At 40.4% G+C, this 23,197-nt stretch overlaps 1 protein-coding gene across 4 annotated transcripts in view; it reads right to left on the reverse strand.

Moving 5' to 3' along the window:
• PARD3B (par-3 family cell polarity regulator beta) overlaps positions 1 to 23,197 on the reverse strand; it is a 1,001,728-nt gene that overhangs the window by 99,238 nt on the left and 879,293 nt on the right. For 3 of the 4 annotated variants that reach the window (XM_078450957.2, XM_078450961.2, XM_078450959.2), the window contains one exon: positions 4,116 to 4,248. In XM_078450957.2, coding sequence (XP_078307083.1) covers positions 4,116 to 4,248 — 133 coding nt within the window. Of the gene's footprint in view, positions 1 to 2,347; positions 2,744 to 4,115; positions 4,249 to 23,197 lie in introns of those variants that run through there. The other variant, XM_078450958.2, reaches the window with a different exon arrangement.

Genomic DNA, 23,197 nt, shown 5'->3' on the forward strand with positions numbered 1-23,197 from the left:
ACCCCTTCCTTAGATAAAAATTCTTATTTTAGCCAGAGAGTTAAAAACAGGAGGATGTGTATAGTATTTGCCATGCAGCTCTTGAAAAAAAGACAATAATAAAGGTACTAATATTTTTTAGAAAACTCTGGAGCCATCCCATTTCTGAAATTACTTACAGGATATTCATGCTGCCATTAAATAAGCAGATAATCTTTATCTGCTAATAAAAAATACCCCAGCTTATTGCCAGAGGACTGTGATTGTCTTAACAAGTTTTACAGAAAATAAAATACCAGGAGATAACAGGTATTATGTTTTCTTTTGGCAAATATGAACATGTCACAGCTAGCATATCTTACTTAATTGGGCCTATAAAAACTCGCCAGGCCATTTCACTTCCAGTCATTGAAATTCTCTCAACTTGTTCTTTACAGCTTTTCAGAGTCTACATGAGAAAACAGCTACAGAACAGACTGGTTGAAAAGATTTGTAAGGTCTCATGTCCGTATTTACAAACCTTGCAATCTGTGTGTGTTCATTTATTTTAACACAAATGAAGTGAATAAATCAGGATCTCCTTTGGGAAAAAGAAAACCACCATATTTGAGACAAAAAGGACCAAATATGTCCACCGAGGCGACTCCTAAGTGGTCTCTCTAGAATTCCCAGCACCCTAGGCTGCACACCCGGCCTCCAGCAGAATTAACTGCTATCACTGAGCTCATTTCAAAGCGAATCCCTCTCTATACTACAGAATTTCTCACATATATTATTGGCCTTTTTTTTTTTTTAGTTTGGCCTTAGATGTCTGTATTCCTGGCTAGACTGTAAGTTCTCCCAAGGTAGAGATGATATATTTTGGGACTGGCACCTGGCCTCTATTAAGACAGAGCAAATATTTGTTAAAATTGGACAAGAGACAGAGAGAAAAGAGAGTCAGATGCAAATGCTATGGGAGCAAGTGAGAACTCAAGAGAGCAGTGGGGAAAGCCTTCAGCTCCAAGCCACTGGACATAGAACTACCTATAGGATGGCCTGGGAAAATCAGAAAGTTTGAGGTAGAATTATGAGGTAGAATTATGAGTATCGCTAACAACAATATATTAAAAAAAATTCAAAGATCCTAATAACCCTTCCGGTGATTGCTTTACCAGTTTGGCTTTCAAGACCTTTGGGCACATACTTTTATTCTTTCTGGTCTAGTAGGTTCTTAGGCAACTTAATTTATTTTTTCTGTATTTTATTTTAGGGAACTTTATTTATTCTTTCTGGTCTATTTAGTTCTTAGGTAATTCCCTTCTCAATAGTTTAGAAGCTTTCTAGTATTGTGTGGATCCGGGGAATATTTATCAGGCTTCTAAATCTGAGGTACCTGGCCCGGGAAGTTCTGAGTCCATGAAAGTGGTTTTTGATGATGCTGGTCCATGTAATGATTTTGTTAGAGAAGGTGAACTACTTTGCTTACTGCAGTGATTGGAATCAATGTCTTATTTAAAAAAACTTTTTTTAATGTTTATTTATTTTTTTAGAGACAGAGCATGAGTTGAGGAGGGGCAGAGAGAGAGACACAGAATCCAAAGCAGGCTCCAAGCTATCAGTACAGAACCCAACACGGGGCTTGAACTCACGAACTGCAAGATCATGACCTGAGCCAAAGTCAGACCATTTAACCTACTGAGCCACCCAGGCACCCTGCCAATGTCCTATTTCTAGAATTGTGGGTTGGAAATCTTGATGACCATGTGGAGAAGCACCCGGGAGCCCTCTCTTGGGCCTCACCCTTCTCTTTCAGGGGCTGATGATCCAATTTTAACAAGCACTGTCCTTGACGATAAAGACCAGACTGATTAGGAACTACAGCCTGAATAAAAGCTGCCTTGTTGGGTCTGGTTGACCGGCAGGAATGAAATGTTAACTTTCTAAACTTGCTTTCCTAGATCTACCCAAAAGTAGGAAGACAACGGTGTAATTTCTCTGGCCTGTGCTGGACAAAAGATACCAGTGTTTTTCCTTGGCTTGGGGGGATGGAAGGGAAGGTTGCTGAGATTTGAATCCCTGGTTTGGAATATCTCAGGCGATCCCAAAGAGCACTAGTCTTTTATGAGAGTGCATTTCACAAGCATCCCTTTGGGAAGCCTTAGTCCCCATTGTGAGGGAAACGTTAAACTCAGTCGCTTTTGGCAAAGCTCAATACACTTGAGCATGGGAAACACAAATTAAAATAGAGATACTTCTTTATTCACTAGATTGTCTAATTCCGCATTGCTTGGAATAAAAATTGAATCATTAAGATAGAGAGGACCTGAGTGGATGGTTATCCATTTCACGATTGGTAAAGGTCGGGAAACTCCAGGTCTCATGAAGGTTAAGTATCTTCAGCCTTTCAGCTTGACATAAGGGGATCCTATAAAGTAAGGTCAAAACAACCAGGACTTCTTGGTCTAAAATTACTTGTCTTATTTTGCTCATAGGAATTCACAGTGGTGTTGAGATGGAGAACTTTTCAATGCCCTGGACATGGTATTCTGTTCTGCTTATGGTGAGAATGACTTCTCTTATTTGATTGCTTATTTGTTTCATCAAGGGAGCAGAACCTTATGCATACGGTCCGTCATCAAAGTTAATATGTTGATCTCAGTTAAGTTTGAAATGAATTATTATTTAAATTGTCCTTCTGTGGAAATCTTTCGCTTCTGTTAGTGAGAGTCTGGGTGACCAGTGGCCCCATCACTGTAAATGCCATTCTGTTTAATCCTAACATCTGTAATAAAACCAATAAAAAGCTATTTGTTTTGATCTATAGTTACAAAGTGCCTATCTCTGGAAGAGGCCAAAGCCATTTGGTAGGAGACTGCCAATCCTTAATTTGCATTTCTGATTAGTGTTTTTAAAGCCTATCATACAAGGAAGAAACTACTGGGCCGAGGAGTTTCAGTTGCTCTGCACAACAGTGGTGGGTGCTGCCGTTGACTTTCAAACACTAGTGTAAAAGTGCTAGGTGCTACGCCTGGGATGCCACGGCACCAGAGTGAAAGATAGAGGGAATCAGCTTGGTTTCTGGACTCTACTCTCCCAACCCCGACCTGGTGAGCATAAGTATGAGTGTACAAATCAGGAAAGGAAACTTTCCTTTAATAGATTTGTCCTTCAAAAGAGCTGGTGTCTTTAGTGGCCACCAGGGATAAGAGAGTTCTTTATGTGGCTCTCAAAACAGCACTAAAAACCGTAGTAGAAGGCAGTAACCATCAAATAGGGTGAGTGAGAGCTGACATCACGCAAGGACATCACTATTACCACGTACAGCTCTGCCCCAATAACACTGGTAACGAGAGCCAAGATTTATTGAACCCCAGCTCAGTGCAGGCACTATTCCGAGTATGTGACATGTACTTTAATCCATCTCTAAGTACTCTCCTCTGGTATTTTTGTGGATATTCAAAAGTTAAGTGTATTTTGTCAGTACGGACTTACCTTCTTGAAAAAGACAAGAGAATGAATCGTGCTATCCTGGAAAAACCCACAGAATCTCTCTTTAGAGGACACAATATGCTTTTCAGTCTGTAAATGTTGAAGGATTTGGCAAAGGGAACCCTCTAATACTAAGACTGTTCTCATCTCAAAATAAAAGTATCTTAGCGATCAGCAAAATGAATTGTTCCGATGCAGCATATAAACAACAGATATCTCTGAAGAGAACCATTCTGAAATTTATGTCTAATAACCTTTTCCAAAGGAAAGATGGCTTATGGTGCATGGTCTGTTAATGCTTGCCCAGATGTCTGAAACCCAAGAGATGGAAGGCAAAGATTAAGGCTCAGTAGATGATGACAAAGATTCCTTGTCTTCTTTAAAATATCGACCATCTGCTCCACCCTAACACATTGGTATACAAGTCCAACAGAGAGTAAATATGAAAGCAATTAAAATAAACTACTATGCATTAGTGTGGCTTGATTTATGTAAACAACTTCTGTGGGACAAGATGGCTGTGGTTTGGGTAATGTTCATATCTGTGAAACTCAAGTAACCTAAATATAAGTTGATATGGATAGAACATTCTTAGCCGTGTTCTGCTCGCAATGATCTCAGTAAAGATGAATTCAATGATTGGAATCAGGCATGCATGGGCTTACCCAGTGAAAGTCATAATCTAGCCTTGCTCTTCCCTCGTCGTCCTCATATAAGGTGAAACCTTCTCTCCGTGCCTGATAATACTCTTTCCGCAACTTCTGGATTCGATCAGTGCTTCCGCTTGGAGGACGGCCACTAGAGGACATAATCAAACAAACACGGTCACCTGGTGTGCATCATCCTGGACACTCACTTTTTGATCTTGGTAAAGGAGCTAGCATCCAAATTTAGAAGATTCAATAATGTAACTCAAATATGCTAGGAAAACTGTAAAATCGGTAATAAAAGTGAACAAAAATGGTCTTTATGTAAATACATTTAGCTCTAAGGGTCAAAACATCTGACTTGGGATGAATAAATGCCTTTTGAGTGAAAAGGTAAGATAAGGTCCCGACCTTAAGAGCAATTAAAAGAGCTATCACTTTTTTCTTATAATCATATCCACAGAGTTTGGTTAATTTTCAAGTAGGTATTTCATTTTCTCAAATAAGAAGTTGCAAATTTGAGGCCAGTTGTTTGACCCGAATATTGGATGTGACACAGAGTTGGCATGTGCTGGTCTTCATTTCAATGACACTGATGAGTTTTTGGCGTGGGGGGTAGGATCCGTGTCAGTATATGGGCACACAGGACATAGGGAAAGCAGAGAAGGGAGAAGCCATATCAAGACGTAAAAAGAAAAATAAAAAAACAGGTGACAGTAGACTGTGCCTTCTTCATTACTTGTCCACGATTCCCCTCCCCACTTCAGTCACTTTTTTCTCTTAGGAATTTCCATTTCTCCAGTTCTCATCCATGCAACCCCAAACTGTTTAGCCAGTAGCTCCCTTTTAACTCGGATTTGTCATGATCATTTCAACAGAACAAAATCATGTGATGCATTTCAGGGCTGGGAAGCAAGAGGGGAACGGTAGGCAGATTTCAACAGTTGTTCAACTTCTCTGGTTCGTCTGAGGCATAACTGTCCTACTGTGCCAGACCCTATGTTAAGATCCAGGGGGGACATGAAAACAAACAGTTCATAGCCGTTGTCTGCAAAAAACACATCGTCTGGGAGGCAGGGGACTGAAAAGGATACAGAAGACTACAAGCCAGGTGCTACAATAGCGGTCCCAAAAGGGACTGTAGTGACAAAGCCTGCGTAAGCTGATTGGGGGAGGGCAGGGCCATGGAAGAAGCCTACGGAAAGCTCCACAGAGGAGGCGACACCTTAGCTGAGTCTTGAAGGACACATAGGTGCTCAACAGCTACACAAGTGACGTGGGGAAATTGCAGGTGGAGGGAAGGGAAGCTCAAAGGACAGAAATGAGGAAGCATCTTGCTTTGGGGGCGTGCAAAGAAGTCAGTCTGGGCCAGCAGTGGTCCTCAATTTCTTTTGCCCTGGCTCACATACACCGTGGGCAAAACACACTCCTCTCCCCTTCTCCTTTAGGAAATAAGTTAGAATAAAAATGAGTACTGGTGACTTTAGGGACATTTTGAATTTACTCTAATAAATGACAGAAGCATATCACTTGCAAATTTTGGTTCTTTCACTCAATTCATAGCAACGTGTTCACCATAAGGACACTTGTGTTTGATGGGTCTGAGGATCACCCCTCTAGTATACAGAGTACGTGGGAGGGGGCAGGGAAGGGGAACAGGCGAGGTGGTGAAAGGGAGGAAGAGACCCACCGTGAAGAGCTGTGCCTGCCAGAAGATCCCCACATATTACAGTGGAGATTTAAGTTTAAATGAGACATCTCATTAAAGGAGATGTCTGAAAGCAACAGAAGTCATCTACTATTTTGTTAAAAAAGTTTTTTGAAATGACACTGGTAAACCATAAAAAGAAAAGGGTGAGTGGACATCTTGTGGCAGAAAAGCATTCTTCCCAAACTGGATTCACAGCGAATCGGTGGCATCTCACAATATCTCTACAAAGTTCACACGGGGTTCTGAGCTTCCTACATCACTCTATAGACACCCGGTAGCCAAGGCTTTTTATTAAGAAAAGACAAACCCTTGGGTATCACGTATCTTTATTTTTCTCCAATCTGCATTTAAAAACTCTCCAGATAGTTCTGTTTCTCCACTATGCTTGTTTTTTTTTCAAAGTAGAAGGTTTCTAAACAAAAATGCACAAATGAGACTCGTAAATACAGAGAACATGCTGGTGGTGGCCAGAGATGGAGGGAGGAAACAGAAGAGCAACATGGGTGAAGGGGAGAGGGAGGTACAGGCATCCGGTTCTGGAATGAGTAAGTCATGGGGACGAAAGGTGCAGCATCGGGAACAGGGTCAAGAGTACCAGAACCACGTTGTGTGGTGACAAATGGTCGCCACCCCCATGGGGAGCACAGCAGAACATAAAAGAACTGTTGGATCACTATGGTGCACACCTGAAACTAAAGTAACGTGTGTCAACTCAAAAGAAAAAAAAAATAAACAAACTTAAAAAAGGTTCTGAACATTTGAAAAAGACATTAACAACAATAATACAAAGGAACGTCTGATATGCTTTTCCGAACAGTGAGAAGGCAGGCAAGGTGGACTAGCTCTAGGCGGACCAGTTTCCCCTCCTCTTGGGTACTGTGAGCTGACTCCCGTGCCCGCTGTGCACTGCACAGGCTTCTGCCAATGATGTGAATGTGTGAGCCATGCTCTAACTCACCAGATGAGTTCAATCAACACGGTGAAAACATTGCATACATAATCTATTAGTTTACCCAAAGAAATTGAAGCGCTGAATTCAAGCAGGATGAAGTCATCAGTAATAAGGGGGGAAAAAATTGATAAGACCCTGTTTTAAAACTCCCCCCAATTTTCCTACATTTGTGATGGAAAAAAAATCATACTCAGACTATAAACTATTCTCCCATATGTCTATAAATACATAAATTTAAAAATAAAAAAAATATGGGTTTGATCAGATTTTAGTCCTCAAATAAAGGGAATGGGGCAGGAATACAAAATCAGCTGTTTAGGATTCAGAAAATCCCCTGTGGCTGACAGGAACATGACTATTTACCCAGAAAAGAAATCTGGCTTCAGAGAAAAAACAGGGAAAAAGTCTAGAAAGTCATGGACCATATAAGTGCAGAACACGCTGTATCTTCTCCCTTGTGTGAATATTTTAAAGGAAATGGTGCAAACCTTTCATAATAACCCGGGACTGCATCTCACCCTTCTCTCTCTCTCTCTCTCCCTCTTTTTTTTTCTTCAACCCTCATCCTGCCCTAAGTAGCTGTATTAGACTTTTCCCCTTAATTTTATTAAGCATTTAATATAATAAAATGAGGAAGATCAAATTCTGATTTCATTTTTCAGCTCCTTTCCACAGATAGTACACATTTACCATCAAGTCAATAAAAATGGCACGTACAGCTATTGTGACGAAAGCAGTTACTTGATGCCATTTTGTGTTGAAGATGTAGAAATTCGAAGAGGAATATAAAAACACCTTTGTCATAACAGTAGCAATAATTACAATAGCTATAAAATATGCACCACTTACATAACAAATACACTGATACAGGCTTTTACTCCTTCCACTTCCTGCCCAGAGCAGACCTAAGGACCTAGGCAATCAATTACAGCTTTCCTTCCTGATGAACCTAGACATGGCCTTAGAATCCTTCTCAACCCAGAACTTCAGAAAGCCACTACCAATCTACCAAGAGATTCTGAAGCATCTTTTGATGCTGAGGAACCTTTTGCATAATAGCTTCAGAAGTTTCATTAGATTATGATATCACACCAATAGTCTTGCAACTGTATAAAAGCAGCCAGAGTATCAATAACCCCACCTCCAAGTTCCTACTTAGAAGATTAGCCTTTCTATATTATTTGTTCCCTGGATGAAGTAAAGGTTGGCCACGCTCACCAAAAAAGTCCCTATTCCACCTGTATTCATATGTAGATAATCAGTGCTGCTCCTGCACTTTCAATGTGCTGAAATTTTATGTAACATTAATGCAAGCAGCATAGCAAAACACGATTTATGTTGTAGTGATTTCTTGTACATTAGACTGCTTATGCCTTTAAAGGCAGATGCATAGTTAAGCAGGCTCTTTTTAATACACTTTAGAGCTGGACAGAGTTTAAAGTTGTGAAGGAGTTCAGAAACCATGTCATTTTCTTCATAGCCACCTATAGTAATATATTCCCAAATGCAGTAAACCTATAGTAATACATTTCCTTATGCAATAAACATCACAGTCAGGCATTATCTGCTCCTTTGAAATCTACCCTGATTCTTCTTATTCTTCATACGCTCCTAATTTATGGTGACCTCAGCTGAAGTACATTTTACGCAGAGTGTTCATATGTGTATGCCATGGTCTCCTCCCATTAGTGCTGCAGGCTGGCGAAAAGAAACTAACATGTATTAAGCTTCTATGATGCCCTAAGTGTAATATTTATGCTTTACATACATCATCTCCTTTAATCCTCAGTCAAATTTGTAAGGATGACATAGTCAGTGACATTTCACAGATGCCTGTACCGAGGCTCAAAGCAGTTAAGTAGCATACTTGGTGGATGGCAGACCAGCAGTTGTGTGACTTCAGGACCAGTGTGATTCCTACCATATCATGTTGCTCTGCAAGAAAGGCATTAAAATGCAGCAGGCATTTTGTAGCACAAGTTCACAGGCATTTCAAGGCACAGGGAATTTAGCAGAGCGCATTTATAGCCATACCTTTTGATATTCTTTTATTTGCACAGATCTTTGCAATAAAAATAGAAATCGAAGTAGCTAAAGCAATAGATATACATGCAATGAAGTCTGTATTCATTAAAGAATGATGCTGGATTTCTGTGTAATTAGTATTACATCTCTAGACAAGCTTTTGTGGGAAAGTGGTATAAAAATGAATGGGGTGCAAAGAGGAATCAACAGAAGATGGAGATCCCACATGAAAGAGAAACTCTGGACCAAGACCAGGACTGAGAGGCATCCAGCGTTGCTCCTGGTACAATTCACCACTGGCTACATGAGAGGGAACTGATTGCTAGCAATGAACCATTGCTGGACTTGTGAATTAATCCGCAATGACTTTGTGCGTGTGCCTGAGTTTGCATGCATGTAACTACATGCACCCTACGAGGAAACTGTATGTAACGAATTCCAAAGAGCTGTGTCATTTTCAGATAGCCTCGAGACATGTGGTTTTCCATTTTAAATAAGAAGTGTTTGACTATGGTGAGTACAGCCCTCATTTGAAGGTACCAGCCTGGGGTCCAGAACTGGCCACGTGGTTAAGAAACAGTCTTTATAGAATGGAACCTTAACAGGAATATTCCTACCTAATGTGATAATCCTACAAACTCACTGAATAAAACCATTTAAATTAGATGAATGCATGTCAACAGTAATCGGTAGACTAGGGAGTGTTTTTGAGTTTGGGATTTGACAGATTCTTTAATATTTTATGAATTACTATAAAAATATTATTTTGATGCTTACCATAAATATTTTAATTATATAAATATAGTGTTATTCTTTCTATATTTACAAAAGGGTGTGATTTAAAAAGTTTTATCAAAAAGGATTAGCGTCTTAAAGATATGGAGCAAAGGAAAACACTTTTGCACCCTTTAAGAATGCCAAGATGCTATTCTCTTCCTGTTTCTCCCCCTATGGGAAAGATTGCTTGTTTAGTCTTTTTGCATTTAAGGACCTAAAGATAATCATAGCTTTCAATTTCAAATTTAGTGGTACCACAGTTCTGTCATAGAAAATAGTGTATACACATAGTTTTTTCAAAGTATGAACAGAACCCCAAAAGTACCTGAGATTCTGTGGCATTCACACTCTTGATGATATAAATATAATAAAAAATATAAATATAATAAACAAATAAAACATAAATATAATGAAAAATTTGAGAGATTCTCATAAATGCACTCATGATCACTAATTCAAAAGCATTTTGAAGATTTATGGAAACTATAGCCCAACAGCACTTGTACTAATACTCTACAGATTTAACATTCCACAGTGAAAACACTCTTATATAGTGAGCCCAAATATACTAAAGGAGATTTAATAATAAATAGTGGCTTTTAATGGGGATTAATTCCGTAGCACTCTTCAAGTGATATTTTAGTCCTGAATAGTTCTGAAAATTATCCAGTTTTAGTCCCTGTCTTCCCCCTGCTCCCAATTTCTTACAAATAATATCTCTTTTTACAAAGATACATTGACAAGTAAGGCTTTTAAGTTTAGTCCAGTGAAATTTGGGGACCCATCTGACTACTCATGCACAACTTTTACGAATTCTTCTAACTTCTTCCAAATTTGCCATCACTGTGTATGAAGGTGGCCCTGATTTGCAATTACTTTTGCAAAAAAAATTGCCCTAAATAACAAGAATATGCCTTTCCTCATACACACATTTAATTTATATCAGACTTAAGTTATCTTGTTGATTAAACAATTACTCTAAATTAAGAGCCCTTTGTTTACTACAACTGCCTAAAAATTACTGTATTAAGAGTTATGAGTTTATTTTTTTATTTATTTTTTTAACGTTTATTTATTTTTGAGACAGAGAGAGACAGAGTATGAACAGGGGAGGGTCAGAGAGAGAGGAAGACACAGAATCTGAAACAGGCTCCAGGCTCTGAGCTATCAGCACAGAGCCTGACGCGGGGCTTGAACTCATGGACCGCGAGATCATGACCGAAGTCGGTCACTTAACCAACTGAGCCACCCAGGCGCTCCAAGAGTTATGAGTTTAGAGAAAGAGCAAATAATATTAACAGACAAAATACAATTTTCACATCTAGAATCCCCCTTTATTTTGTGGCCTACTTTTTTTTTCTTAAACATGGATTCTTAGAAAAAAATTTTTTTAAGATTATTTATTTTGAGAGAGAGAGAGAGGGAGCACAAGCTAGGGAGAGGCAAAGAGAAGGAGAGAATCTAAGCAGCCTCCACGCCATCACTGAAGAACCCAATGTGGGGCTCGAACTCACGAACTGTGAGATCATGACCTGAACCAAAATCCAGAGTCGGACGCTTAACCGACTGAGCCACCCAAGTGCCCTGAGGCCTACTTTTGTCAATTATCTCTGACATACTACTTCATAGGTAAAGAACCAGTGCTTGGACATTTTGAGAGAATATTTAATGTCACATAGAAAACTGGTGGCAGAATCTGCAAACAAACAAAAAACAAAAAAACAGTGCTCTATACTAGTACATAACTTTGGAAACCATGTATTTATATACATTTCTAAGGGCTCTAAAAAATCACTCCTTATGTCAGGATCCTGTGGGGAGGCTGACAAACTGGTCCAGAGAGGTTGATAAGCAAGTAAGGTCATAAAGAAGAAGACAAAACCACGAAGCACAACGACGTATTAGCTCAGCCTGTAATCTTGAACGTGGTCCTTGCCCCAGCTATCCGATGCCGCCCGTGGCATTTTTGACCTAGATGCAACAATCTGACAATGTGACTTGGCCTACCTGGGCTCCTGATTTTGCCATGGCAACCCGAGTCTGACCTTTTGTCTTTCTCCACATGTTTTCTGTTTTCAGCATCTGCTCTCTTTAAGATCCTCGTCTTAGTATTTCTATCCCTAGTTTGGTGAACTGACCCTCTGACTCCTATGTCGTGAAGATTTGTCCACGAAATCTTAACCCTGGACTGGACCTTGACCCCAATGAGTCAAACCTTAGTGGAAATAAAGGCCCCCTTCCCTTGGCACTTTTGATTGCATAATGGTAAGCATTTCCACTCACACCATGAACCACAGCTACCATTTACTGTTGAAAGTAATCTCATTGATGCATGAAGGACAACTTTCTCCCCTGTGATTGATTGTTGTGACTAAGAATCTCACCAGATCAATGTCATCTCCTTTACTGATAAAAGGCATTGCTCTACCTTGGCTCTTTATCACTTGAGACAATGCGAGGCCCTGCTCTGATCAGAACATTCTGCTTCTCTATGGCCATTTCTAGCCAAAGTGGAAATTTCTTAGGAGCAATACGATTATTCACAATTCAACAACACACAAGTTATTATTCACAGCCTCAACTCGCCATTATAAGCCTGTAACACATAATTGCATTATTCTGATACTGTACAATGACCTTCTGGCTATGTTCAAATTTCAGAAGCCAGTTTTGACATTAGTCATAAAATATCCATTTGAGTTATTCATATTTTGAATAGTATTCTAATATATCTCCTCTGACATAGGGCAGTGTTTTTGAGCCTTACGTGGTTTAGATACACTCAAAGTTATGTATAAGCATGTGATACACGTTGTCTTGAAAAATTTTCCCAATTTTATTAACAATATAAAATATGTGGGGGTCACAGAAAGAATCTATCAAGTGTTTCATATGGTAATTTTCATTTCTTGAGAAAGATTTTAAAATATAGTTGAAAAGTTCAAACTGGAAGGCAGAAAAAGTAGCCTTTCATTTCTACTCTACATCTTTGCAAAACAAGCATGCACAGATGCAAAGAAAAACAGATTTGGACCAATTTGGAACTGTGAATCCACTGTGTCTTCTGTTAAAGATGACAAATAAACCATGCTCTGCACCATAATTCATATAGTTACAGCTCATCTTAAATGGCTGAGTTATAGTGATATTGTACCATTTAACTGTATTTAAGTGACGCACCAAATTATTAAGCTTAGACAGAAATGAGAGCCTGGGGAAAATAGCAATTTAAATAGTGATAGTTTTCCCATTGGCCATTCCATGTAATAAACAGGTGGTCCTGGACATGAGCTGGGTTGATTTCCCTCAGCTGGTGTCTGCTCCTAAGTGTCTCTCATAACGTATGCTTTACATTGTGCTGAAGATGATTCCAGTATTCAAAAAGTTGTTTTTAATGTTTATTTATTTTTGAGAGAGAGAGACAGAGACAGAGAGACAGAGTGCGAGTGGAAGAGGGGCAGAGAGAGAGGGAGACAGAGAATCCGAAGCAGGCTCCAGGCTCTGAGCTGTCAGCACAGAGCCTGATGCCCGGCTCGGACCCATGAACTGTAAGATCATGAAGTTGGTCGTTAACTGACTGAGCCACTCAGGTGCCCTTAGATGATTCCAATATTTTAAGATACGCATTACTTATACAGCACGGCTCCTTATGTGCAAGCCAACCACTTCAGCTGGTGTCCAACCAGAGGAATAGCTATCTGATACAGTGCTAAAAGAAACTCTGTTGGATGGGTATGGTGAAAGATTACAGGCAGGGTCCAATCCAGTCCTCTCTGAAAGTGTTTTCCAAGGTTAATTCTGACTATGCATAACTTTTGTTTCTAGAAACTAACCTCGAGACATGATTCCACATTAAATGTTCCAAGTTTTCTTGAACAATTTTATAGTCCAAAAGAAATTTTTAGCAAAGCATTGATAAAAAAGTAAATGGAAGAAACCTATACAACTTGTATTATTTTAACTGTTATTCACCTTCTTGAGTTGAACAAAAGCGACTTAAAGAGAAATAAACTTTTGTTGCTTATATAGTACTTGAACAAATTAATGATACTACACACACACACACACACACACACACACACCCCTTCTCAAAGAAATTCTCACCAACAATTGCAGGACTTGCAAGATAAAATTATTATATTTTAGGCTTAAATCCAACACAGCCCGAGTTTTAGGAATATATTGACATTTAGATGTGGATTAAACTTTTAGGGTCAATTCTGGGAAAAATAAGCCTTTGTGGGCTGCAGGCCATAAAACCTTGGGAATTCCCTAGGCCCCCGTGAAATTCCTTCCTCCTCAGAGGAAGCAACGTAGAAGGTCTGTCTTCTCCCAGAGGATCATGGAATGCCATCAAAGGCCACTGATTCCTGACAGCTGGACAGCTAGACCTTTCCTTTCAGACAATAAGGAAATAAGGCCTAATCGATTACAGAATTTAGAGATTGTAAGTGATTTAGTGTATGGATGGTGGGTTTTTTGTTTTTGTTTTGTTTTTGCTTTAGAGGATAGTATCAGTCAAGATAGGCTATTGTATGCTGCTGTGGTAACCAAATGTCAGTAGATAAAAATAGCAATTATTTACTCACATAACAAGACTTCCCCCCCCCCCTTCCGATAGCAAAGGTTGGGAAAATAAAGTAACAAAGAGAAAAGAATATTAAAAAAGAAAAAAAAAAAACAAGTGTTCTGATTAAAAAAAGTGAAAGACTGTGATTAAAGAGCTCAACACTAAATGTTAGGAGACAAAACCTTCTAAGTACATGTGATATGGAAGCTAGACCTTACTTTCGTACCCATTAAAGGGATATATAATAAACTGTCTAAACACCCAACAGGAATGCGTGGGTCGCATAGGTATGTGACTGTGAGGCAGGTCTTAATTATCACATACATGGGGCTAAGTCATGCTAGTTCATAAACACAGAATTTGATATGCAGTATTCTGATATGATTAGCATAAAATCAATTAAGTCCAGGAACTTATTTAGAACGTGTTTTGATATTAGCTTAATTCCATTCGTTCCTTTTATACCTATATGCACAAATGCTGAACTCTTCTGCAATTTTAAATAGAGTTGTGATAATTACCCAATTCAAATAGATTCACAGCTTCAAAGAGCCACATAAAAAGTTAACATCTACTTAGGTCCCAAAGGGTGTCAAACCCAAGAATGTTCCGGAGCTCTCATTTACCTGGGTGTAAAGTGAGCTCTGGTAACCTTGTAACCTCATGTTGACCTTCTGACATGAGGGATTTATGGGATAGAGACAGTTTACGTTATCATCTCCCACTGCCGGTTTCAGTTGTTTTTAAAAGATGTTCAGATTCTTAAAGATACTTTTTAGGAGCATGGTAACTTTCTTTTCCAAGTGGAATAGAAAGTAACAAATTGGTATCAAACTTAGATCATCAATTATTTTTATAAGTTTTCTAAAAACCCTCTGAATGCTTTCAGATGTGTACATTTATTCAAACTTACATTTACTTATTCTTAAATACTACTATGCCTGTGGCCCTGGTGCAGTAATGGTGATTAAGACCCAGACTCGATCCTAGAGATATTTCACAGCCTTGTGGGGGGAGATGGAGACATAAGTAAATAATTACAGCACAATGTGGCAATTATTCCGTGGAAGTATCATGAGGCATAATGAAGTCCTGCAGTAGCTCAGAGGAGAGGTGATTAGGTCTGTTTGCAGAGGCCAGAGAAAAGGAAAAAAGAAGAGCAAGGATAAGGATTGGGTGGCTGGGCATGCCAGTGGAAGGCACATCACCTGTCAAAGGATGGCAGCATGATGGGGCACATGGTCAGGCACGGTACACGTGTGAAAGTGGGTGGAGAAATTCTGGGAAATGGAGCTGGTAGGACTTGAATAGCTCCACGCGTCAATCTTTCCAGAAGGGACACTGATGTGGAATCACTGGAGGATTTCAAATAGGATGGGTGTCATCATCAGAATTATTCTTTCCATCAGGATAATCCTGGGAGAACCTTCCTTTCTCTGACTCCCACATGTCATAACTATGAAAGGAACCAGTGGACCTCTGTGGGGCTTTCTTACCCTCACCTTCAATCATTTCTAGGGTGTGTATAGAGTTCAAGCTACCTGGTTGACCAAATCACTGACAAAAGTCCTCTCCCATTTCTACTTCCCTAATTGTTGGATACTGTGCCTGGAGGGCCAATTTAGTTCAAGGCAACGGGACATTGCGCCTTTCTTTCAACTTGAAAACTGAACATTCTAAAACCAGAGCTCTTGTTCAACCAGTAACATTAACTGGTGATGAAGCATGACGCATTGTTAATACAGTGATAAATTTCCCATTAGGAACAGGGCCACTGGCTGCCAAATCGGAGGGCAAAAAGTTAAAAAAACAAAACAAAGCCAATGAAACCAACCCATTATGGGTTGACAAAGACTTTTATTTTCACTGGCACTTTAAGGGAAAGTAGTCACAGAATCTTAATTAATAAATAGCCGTTGCTCCATTCAGGCGAGGTAATGGTAGTGCCTGAGTATGTGCCATGGGGCAATTTGTAGCTGTCTTCTTGATCTGAAAAGTGAATGAGTCGTCGACTATCAAAGAAGAGGGGAAATTAGGCACTACGCTGCTGACAATTGGACTCTATAAATAACCCACAGTGAAAATGAATAAAAAACATGCCTTCCCCCAGCTTTCAGTAGCCTCTCCACAGTGTGACAGTTGCTAGTTTTTTCAATAAACATGATGTCAATTATGCCTTTTATCCATCATGGCCAAGTCACGTGTGGGGAATAATTGAGTATCTTTTTTTTCCCCCCGGCACTTCACATAACAATGCTTTTCTGTTTTATTTATATCAGACTGAGGCAAAGCAGCTGTCTGATCTGTAACTTATATGTTGCATCAACATGATTCCTTCTTATTTCTTCCCTAGTTCCAGAGCTTTATGGGCAACAGTATTTTAGTCAGCTCTCAATTATCCGTAGAAATGGGAGATTTGGAAGAACATGAAAAATAGGCACTACAGATGACTTCTAAAACTCTCATTTACACCAACAACTTTAGTTTCTTTCCCAGTGAGTGTTTTCCGAGAGCTGTAAACAATCCCCCAATTAATTGCCTTAAGTTGCACATTCTTTTCCATGCCCAGCCCCTCATTTGGGTAAGGTACTAATGAGCAGAAAAAAGGCCAAAAGGCAGGCAGGACTTAGAAAAACAGACGCGCTACAAAGACTCAAATGGGGAAAACAGAATTTGGACGGTTGAGAGTTAACGACCCAGGAAACATTCCCCTAAAGGATTTACTGTGTTCTTAGAGAAAGGTAACTTTGCAGATTAAAAAGTAACAGGTATTGGTTTTCTAAGTGGATAAACTGAAAGCAAAATGCTATGTGGGGCACAGTTAGACAGTTAATGAGTATTCACATATCCAGCTACAGGAAGCTTATGGGTGGCTGTATATTTTCCCTGAATTATGCTATTTGTCACGAACTTCATCACTATCCGTTCCACTAACAACTATTTTTTCTCCCTATTTGCAGATGTATTAAGTATAGTCATTCAGATGTCATCAATTCATCATTTTGTTTAAAGAAGCTCGTTCTTAGAGAGGAAAAGTAAAGAACACGTTGAATGATGCCCCATCATTTTGTACATCCCATGTAAGATGAAAGGAGGAGGTATCACATTTTCTTTGAGATAGTTCCCACTCAACAACAAAATCATCTTTTATCCAAGAGTAAACAAGCCCACTAGCTAGGAGCTTTTTTTTCTTTTTTCCCCTCCCAAGTTCTACATAAAATATAAGCCGGACGGCTTAAATTGAATCACTATATTATGTCTTTATTTATTACTTACCTTGACGGCTTTTTCAACTGAATCCTACTGTATATCTGAGAGAGCTTTAAATGTATAAACTACAAAAAGAAGGGGAATTATTTCCTCTCCTTCAAAGAAGCTTTTTAATACTATATCCAAAATATCTGGGGAATTGGAGGGAGAAAAAGGAGAGGAGGAGTGGGGAGGGGGCCAAAGAAAAGAGCTAATGGTCACAATGCACCCTTATAATAAAATGAGCTTCTTAATGGATGTTCACTACAGGAATAACATTAATTCAGTATTAGGACTTTCACTGGAAAAATATGAATGTAATTTATCTTTTTAACTGTCAGCTGCATTTCTAAAGCTCTGAAGTCTGTAGCTTCCAGGGGCCTTTTGTCTTTCTGCCATGGCAGGAATATCTTGGACAGCTGTAAGAGCTTTCTAAGCCATCTTTCTCAAAATCCATTAGCTAATTCAAGGAACCTAATTAGAGCTGCCATTTTGATGGAGCATACTGAATGCTTAGTACAAACTAGTAACACCATCAATGTTTATTACAAATCACAAAACCCAAAGTGCTCCCTTCCCTATGAATATTAATGGGAATAGAGCAAACAAAATATTTATTAAAACATATGCTTAATACCATCACGGTTTACAGACAGGAAGAGAGAGAGAGAGAGAGAGAGAGAGAGAGAGAGAGAGAGAGAGAGAGGCGCACACTTGAATTTGAAGGCATGTGCCCACGAACACACAATAAACCAAGATTTATATTTAAGCAGCATGTAATCATTATTTGTACGCCCCTCCCACTTATCTCCCTTGGTTTTGCACCCTGGAATTCAGCGGCTCACAGCTGGGAAGACAGATGTAAGTCCAGAGAAGTCTGAAGAAGGGGGTGGAGGGAACCTCTCTCTCTCTTTTTTTAAAGCAGCTGCTGAGTGCCACAAATTCTTGTCAGTGAGGAAATAAGCCTTGCTTCTCTATAAAGTCAGCAGCATGATGACATCAGTACTTTCTACCCTCATCTAAATGAGGGTGTCACCAAATTAATCCAGCTGGCTATTATCCCATGTATCCACCCTGGGAGAGTTTTTGCCAGGGCATGGCTCTGAATTAAGTGGTGCCTAGGGCTTGATGTAATCCTACTGTTACACAGATCGGGCCCCCGTTGCTCGTGTCAGCACAGGTATAGACACTCACACCCCTGCAGAGGCCCAGAAGATTCTATTCCTCATTCTCTTCTTTCAGTAGCAATAAAAACCTTTACAAAGTGTTACTGTCCAGTAGCCCCTACTCGTCCCTCAAGCTGCTGCCTTCTGTCTCTCTCTCTCTCTCCCTCCCTCTTTTTACTAAACTTTTAAAAAGAATGGTCCTTTGTCTCCTTTCGTCACCTCCATCCTCTCCTTTGGGCTCATGCCAGTCTGGTTTGCACTTTCACCACTGCCAAAAGTGCGCCCTCGAGGCTCAACAGAATCCTAACCTCTCTGCAGGACTGGACTCTGGACAGGAAGTCTCTTGGCAAGTCTCTCTTTGTTTCCTTACTTCTTTGATCTCATTGTTTCCTTCAATGTCGCTCTAAATGCCGGCCTTCTCTAAGACTCTCTAACTGCTTCTTGTCTATATTTTCACCCCTGGGGATACTGTTTACTCCTTGGGCTTTGATTATTATATTCCTTCTCATGTGCACTCATTGACTGATCCATCCATTCAACAGATGACCACCAGAGTGCCTCACATGGCGCACGTACTCAACACGGTCCTCCTGCATGAAAGTGTGCATCTCTAGCTATGATACTTTGAGGGCACCCCAAAGACCAGGCTCAGTCCTTACTCCACATTTGTACCTGAAATGTACCGATATCTTACACTCATCTTCTCCAGAAACAGCCTCCTCACCTCTCCCCTAAAATCCACCTTCCCTACTATTTTCCTGGCTTTTCAGTTCCTTCTTCATGTTCATCAAGGTTGGGAACAGTGATTAGCATTCAGAGGACAGGCTGCCTTGGGGATGTCATGTAACTTCTCTATCTGTGAAATGGGGATGATGATAGTAAGACCTTATGCGTATGATCTGAGGATTGAATGCGTTATTAAATTTAAAGTAGTCAGAATGATGCCTGGCACATGATAAGGATTCAAGAAGCAAGCCACTGTTGATATCAATATTTTTTATATTATTGTTAACTTCTTTCCTCTCATGGGTTCTACATCCAATCAGTTGTAATCAGTTGTGTCTAGCAATATGCCCCTCCCTCCATGCATTCCTTCTTATAAGCCTAGTTCATATACTCATTGTTTGGACCATGATAACAGCTTGGCAACTAGTCTCTCAGCTGGGATTCTCTTCTTATCTGCTGCCAAATTAGCCTTCCTAAGGCCCGGTTCCGCTTACGTCATTCTCTTGCTTTAAGAACCCCTCTGCTGTCTTCCCATTTCTTACGTCTCCAACCCAGCCTTCCGCTCCTCTAGCCCCACTTGCAATCTGGTCTTTAGGGAAATGTTTGTTTTTCCCTAAACTCCCCCTCAGCTTTCACCCGCACCCCCTCCTCCATGCCTTCGTCCATACGACCTCTTCCGTCTGTAATTATTTCTCCTCCTTCTTAAACAATATAATTAAGATGATATCAGTCTTTACTTTAAAAACATCCACTGCCTTGTCATTATGTGTGGACTCATCCTCAAACCACTCCCCATGGTCCATGTGGTCGCTCTTCACTGAAGTGGACCCTGCCCCCTCTGTGCCTTATCACCGACCATTCTCTACCGTGCCCAGCAGCTTCCTTCTTAGTTCCCCTGCCCTGTGGGCAGCCCAAGCTGGTCACAGCTCTAGGAGTCTGTAGCTGCTGTTGCTTCTCCCTGACACACTCTGCCTCAGATGTTTCAGGGCATGCTCTCCCTTGCCGGGGGAGCCTTCTCTGGCCACCTGATCTGCAGAGCCCTTCAAGTCACTCCCTACCCCGCTGGTTTGTTTCCTTTGTAGCGCTGATCACTCTCTGAAGAGATCTTCCTTGTTTCGTTGTTCATTTCTGTCTGTCTGCCTACGTCCAGAAGAATAGAAAGTGTGAGGACAGGGGCTGTTCACAGGTGTTTTTCCAGTGTGAGTAGTTGAGTTGGCACAGTAGCTAAAGGAATGAGTCTCTACCTGTGAAATCCTTCAAGATTCTTACATTCATTCAGCAGATACTTACTGAGCACCTAGTATTCCCTAACAATGAGTCTAGGTCCTGGGGAAATGTAAGGGGAGTATGAGACCCACAACCTCATGGCCTTATATTCTAGTAAGGAGACAATACACAAAGCAATGGGAAAAGATATCAAGCAGTGGTAAGTGCCACCCAGATTTTTAAAAATCAATGTGGTGATAAGATAGCCACTGGGTGGCTACTTTAGATTGAGTTGTCAAGAAAGTCCTCTCTCTTTTAAGCAAAGGTCTGAATTATAAGTAGAAACCATCCAGAAGCATCTCAATGAAGAACATTCTAGAGAGAGAAAATAGCTGAAGCCTAAGCCCTAAGGAGGGAATGAATTTTTTTTTCAATAGATGAAATTTATTGTCAAATTGGTTTCCATACAACACCCAGTGCTCATCCCAAAGGGTGCCCTCCTCAATACCCATCACCCACCCTCCTCTCCCTCCCACCCCCCATAAACCCTCAGTTTGTTCTCAGTTTTTAAGAGTCTCTTAAGCTTTAGCTCTCTCCCACTCTAACCTCTTTTTTTTTTCTTCCCCTACCCCATGGGTTTCTGTTAAGTTTCTCAGGATCCACATAAGAGTGAAAACATATGGTATCTGTCTTTCTCTGTATGGCTTATTTCATTTAGCATCACACTCTCCAGTTCCATCCACGTTGCTACAAAGGGCCATATTTCATTCTTTCTCATTGCCACGTAGTACTCCATTGTGTATATAAACCACAATTTCTTTATCCATTCATCAGTTGATGGACATTTAGGGTCTGTCTGCAATTTGGCTATAGTTGAAAGTGCTGCTATAAACATTGGGGTACAAGTGCCCCTATGCATCAGCACTCCTGTATCCCTTGGGTAAATTCCTAGCAGTGCTACTGCTGGGTCATAGGGTAGGCCTATTTTTAATTTTTTGAGGAACCTCCACACTGTTTTCCAGAGTGGCTGCACCAATTTGCATTCCCACCAACAGTGCAAGAGGGTTCCCGTTTCTCCACATCCTCTCCAGCATCTATAGTCTCCTGATTTGTTCATTTTGGCCACTCTGACTGGCGTGAGGTGATATCTGAGTGTGGTTTTGATTTGTATTTAGGAGGGAATGAATTTGATGAGATAAAGGAACAGAGAGAAAGAATGTACGGCTGGAGCTTAACGCTCAAGGGACAAAGTGGTAAGTGACAAAGACAAATAGATAATAGGCAAGAGTGAAATCATACATGCTTTGCAGGACCCGGTAAGATCTTTGGATTTGACTTCAGATGAAATGAGATGGTGTTAGAAGATTTTGAACCAGGAAGAAACATCTTCTAATTTAAATATTTAGCAGACAGCTCTGGCTTCTCCATGGAAGACAGAATAGAGGTTGTTGCAGAAGTACAAGGGAGGAAGAGTGGTAGACCGGTCTAGCTGGTGGTCATGAAGGTGGGGAGAAACAGATGAATGCACAAGCATTTTGTTCCAAGTCCAGGCCATTCTGTGAACCTTTCCTGGCAGAAAGCAGTCTTTTCTGCCTTGGCGTCCCCACTGTACTTTGTACCTTTATCATGGCCCTTACTTCCTCTTCAGGGCATCATGATCATTTATATGTTTCATTTACTTTAAATCTTTGTTTAATCCCCAACCACTAGTGGCTAAGCAATAATCCTTCTTGAGCCTTCTGTAGAACTTGGTACCTTGCCTTCGCCTGTGATGTATTCAATAAACAGTTTTTTTGTGTGGGTTGAAAACAAGAAAGTGATTTGCCAAAGTGCCAAGAGAAGTGGGAGGGAAAAGGGAGAAACAATGGTGCTATTTAAGGGTGAGGGAAGGTGTATGCCTGTGGGTGGAGAGTATGTGCAGGAGGGTCGGACGGCTACAACTAGCCAGCAACACCTTTAGCTGCTGTCTGGACAAGGGTTCCTTTTTGTATTTCTCATTCCCGAGCTCATAAGCTGAATACAACGAGTACATCCTGAATGGTTTTGTGCAACCTACTGCACAGATAGCTCACCACTTAAAGAAATTACAAGTTTTTGAAGTTCTGTCCATTGCATCATGTTTTCATGGTCTCCTGTTTCCAGCCAGCAATTGCGCTAACGTCTTGGTGCCATCCTCTCCCATAAGAATTGTCTAGCCAAGCAGCAATGCACTTGGCTTATTAATGCTCATGGAATAGATGTGTGCTGAAACGGGGTCATTAGAAACCTTTTCCATGCTATTTCATACTAAATATAGCATGCACACTTCCAGGTGAAACTGTCCGGAAGCGGAGAATGTCCAAGCTCAGACACTTTAAAGAAGGTAAGCTAGCACCATTTGCTGACCTTTAACTTTGAATTAAATTTAGCTCCCCATTCTCATTAAAATCTAATTGCCAAATAGCACTCTACTCTGATTAATAAAGTTTTCTAATAAGCAAATCACTTGCCAGTACTCCGCCGAAGTAGCTGAAATCTTGAGCAGGGCTAAAGGGAGAAGTGCCAAGTGGAAATATTGCATTCCATATCCGGTAAAATCGAAAGCATTCTTCTTGTTGTTAAGGCAAGTCCAGCTCCGGGGAAAAGAGAATGGACTACGATGTTACGAATGGGATAAGGTCGCTGCCTATGAGGTCAGGCCAGTAGAAAACTTAGCCCTCAACCTGATGCTCCAGGTTA

Source organism: Panthera onca, chromosome C1, assembly GCF_046562875.1.
Source record: "Panthera onca isolate mPanOnc1 chromosome C1, mPanOnc1 haplotype 2, whole genome shotgun sequence".
Taxonomy (NCBI): Eukaryota; Metazoa; Chordata; class Mammalia; order Carnivora; family Felidae; genus Panthera; species Panthera onca.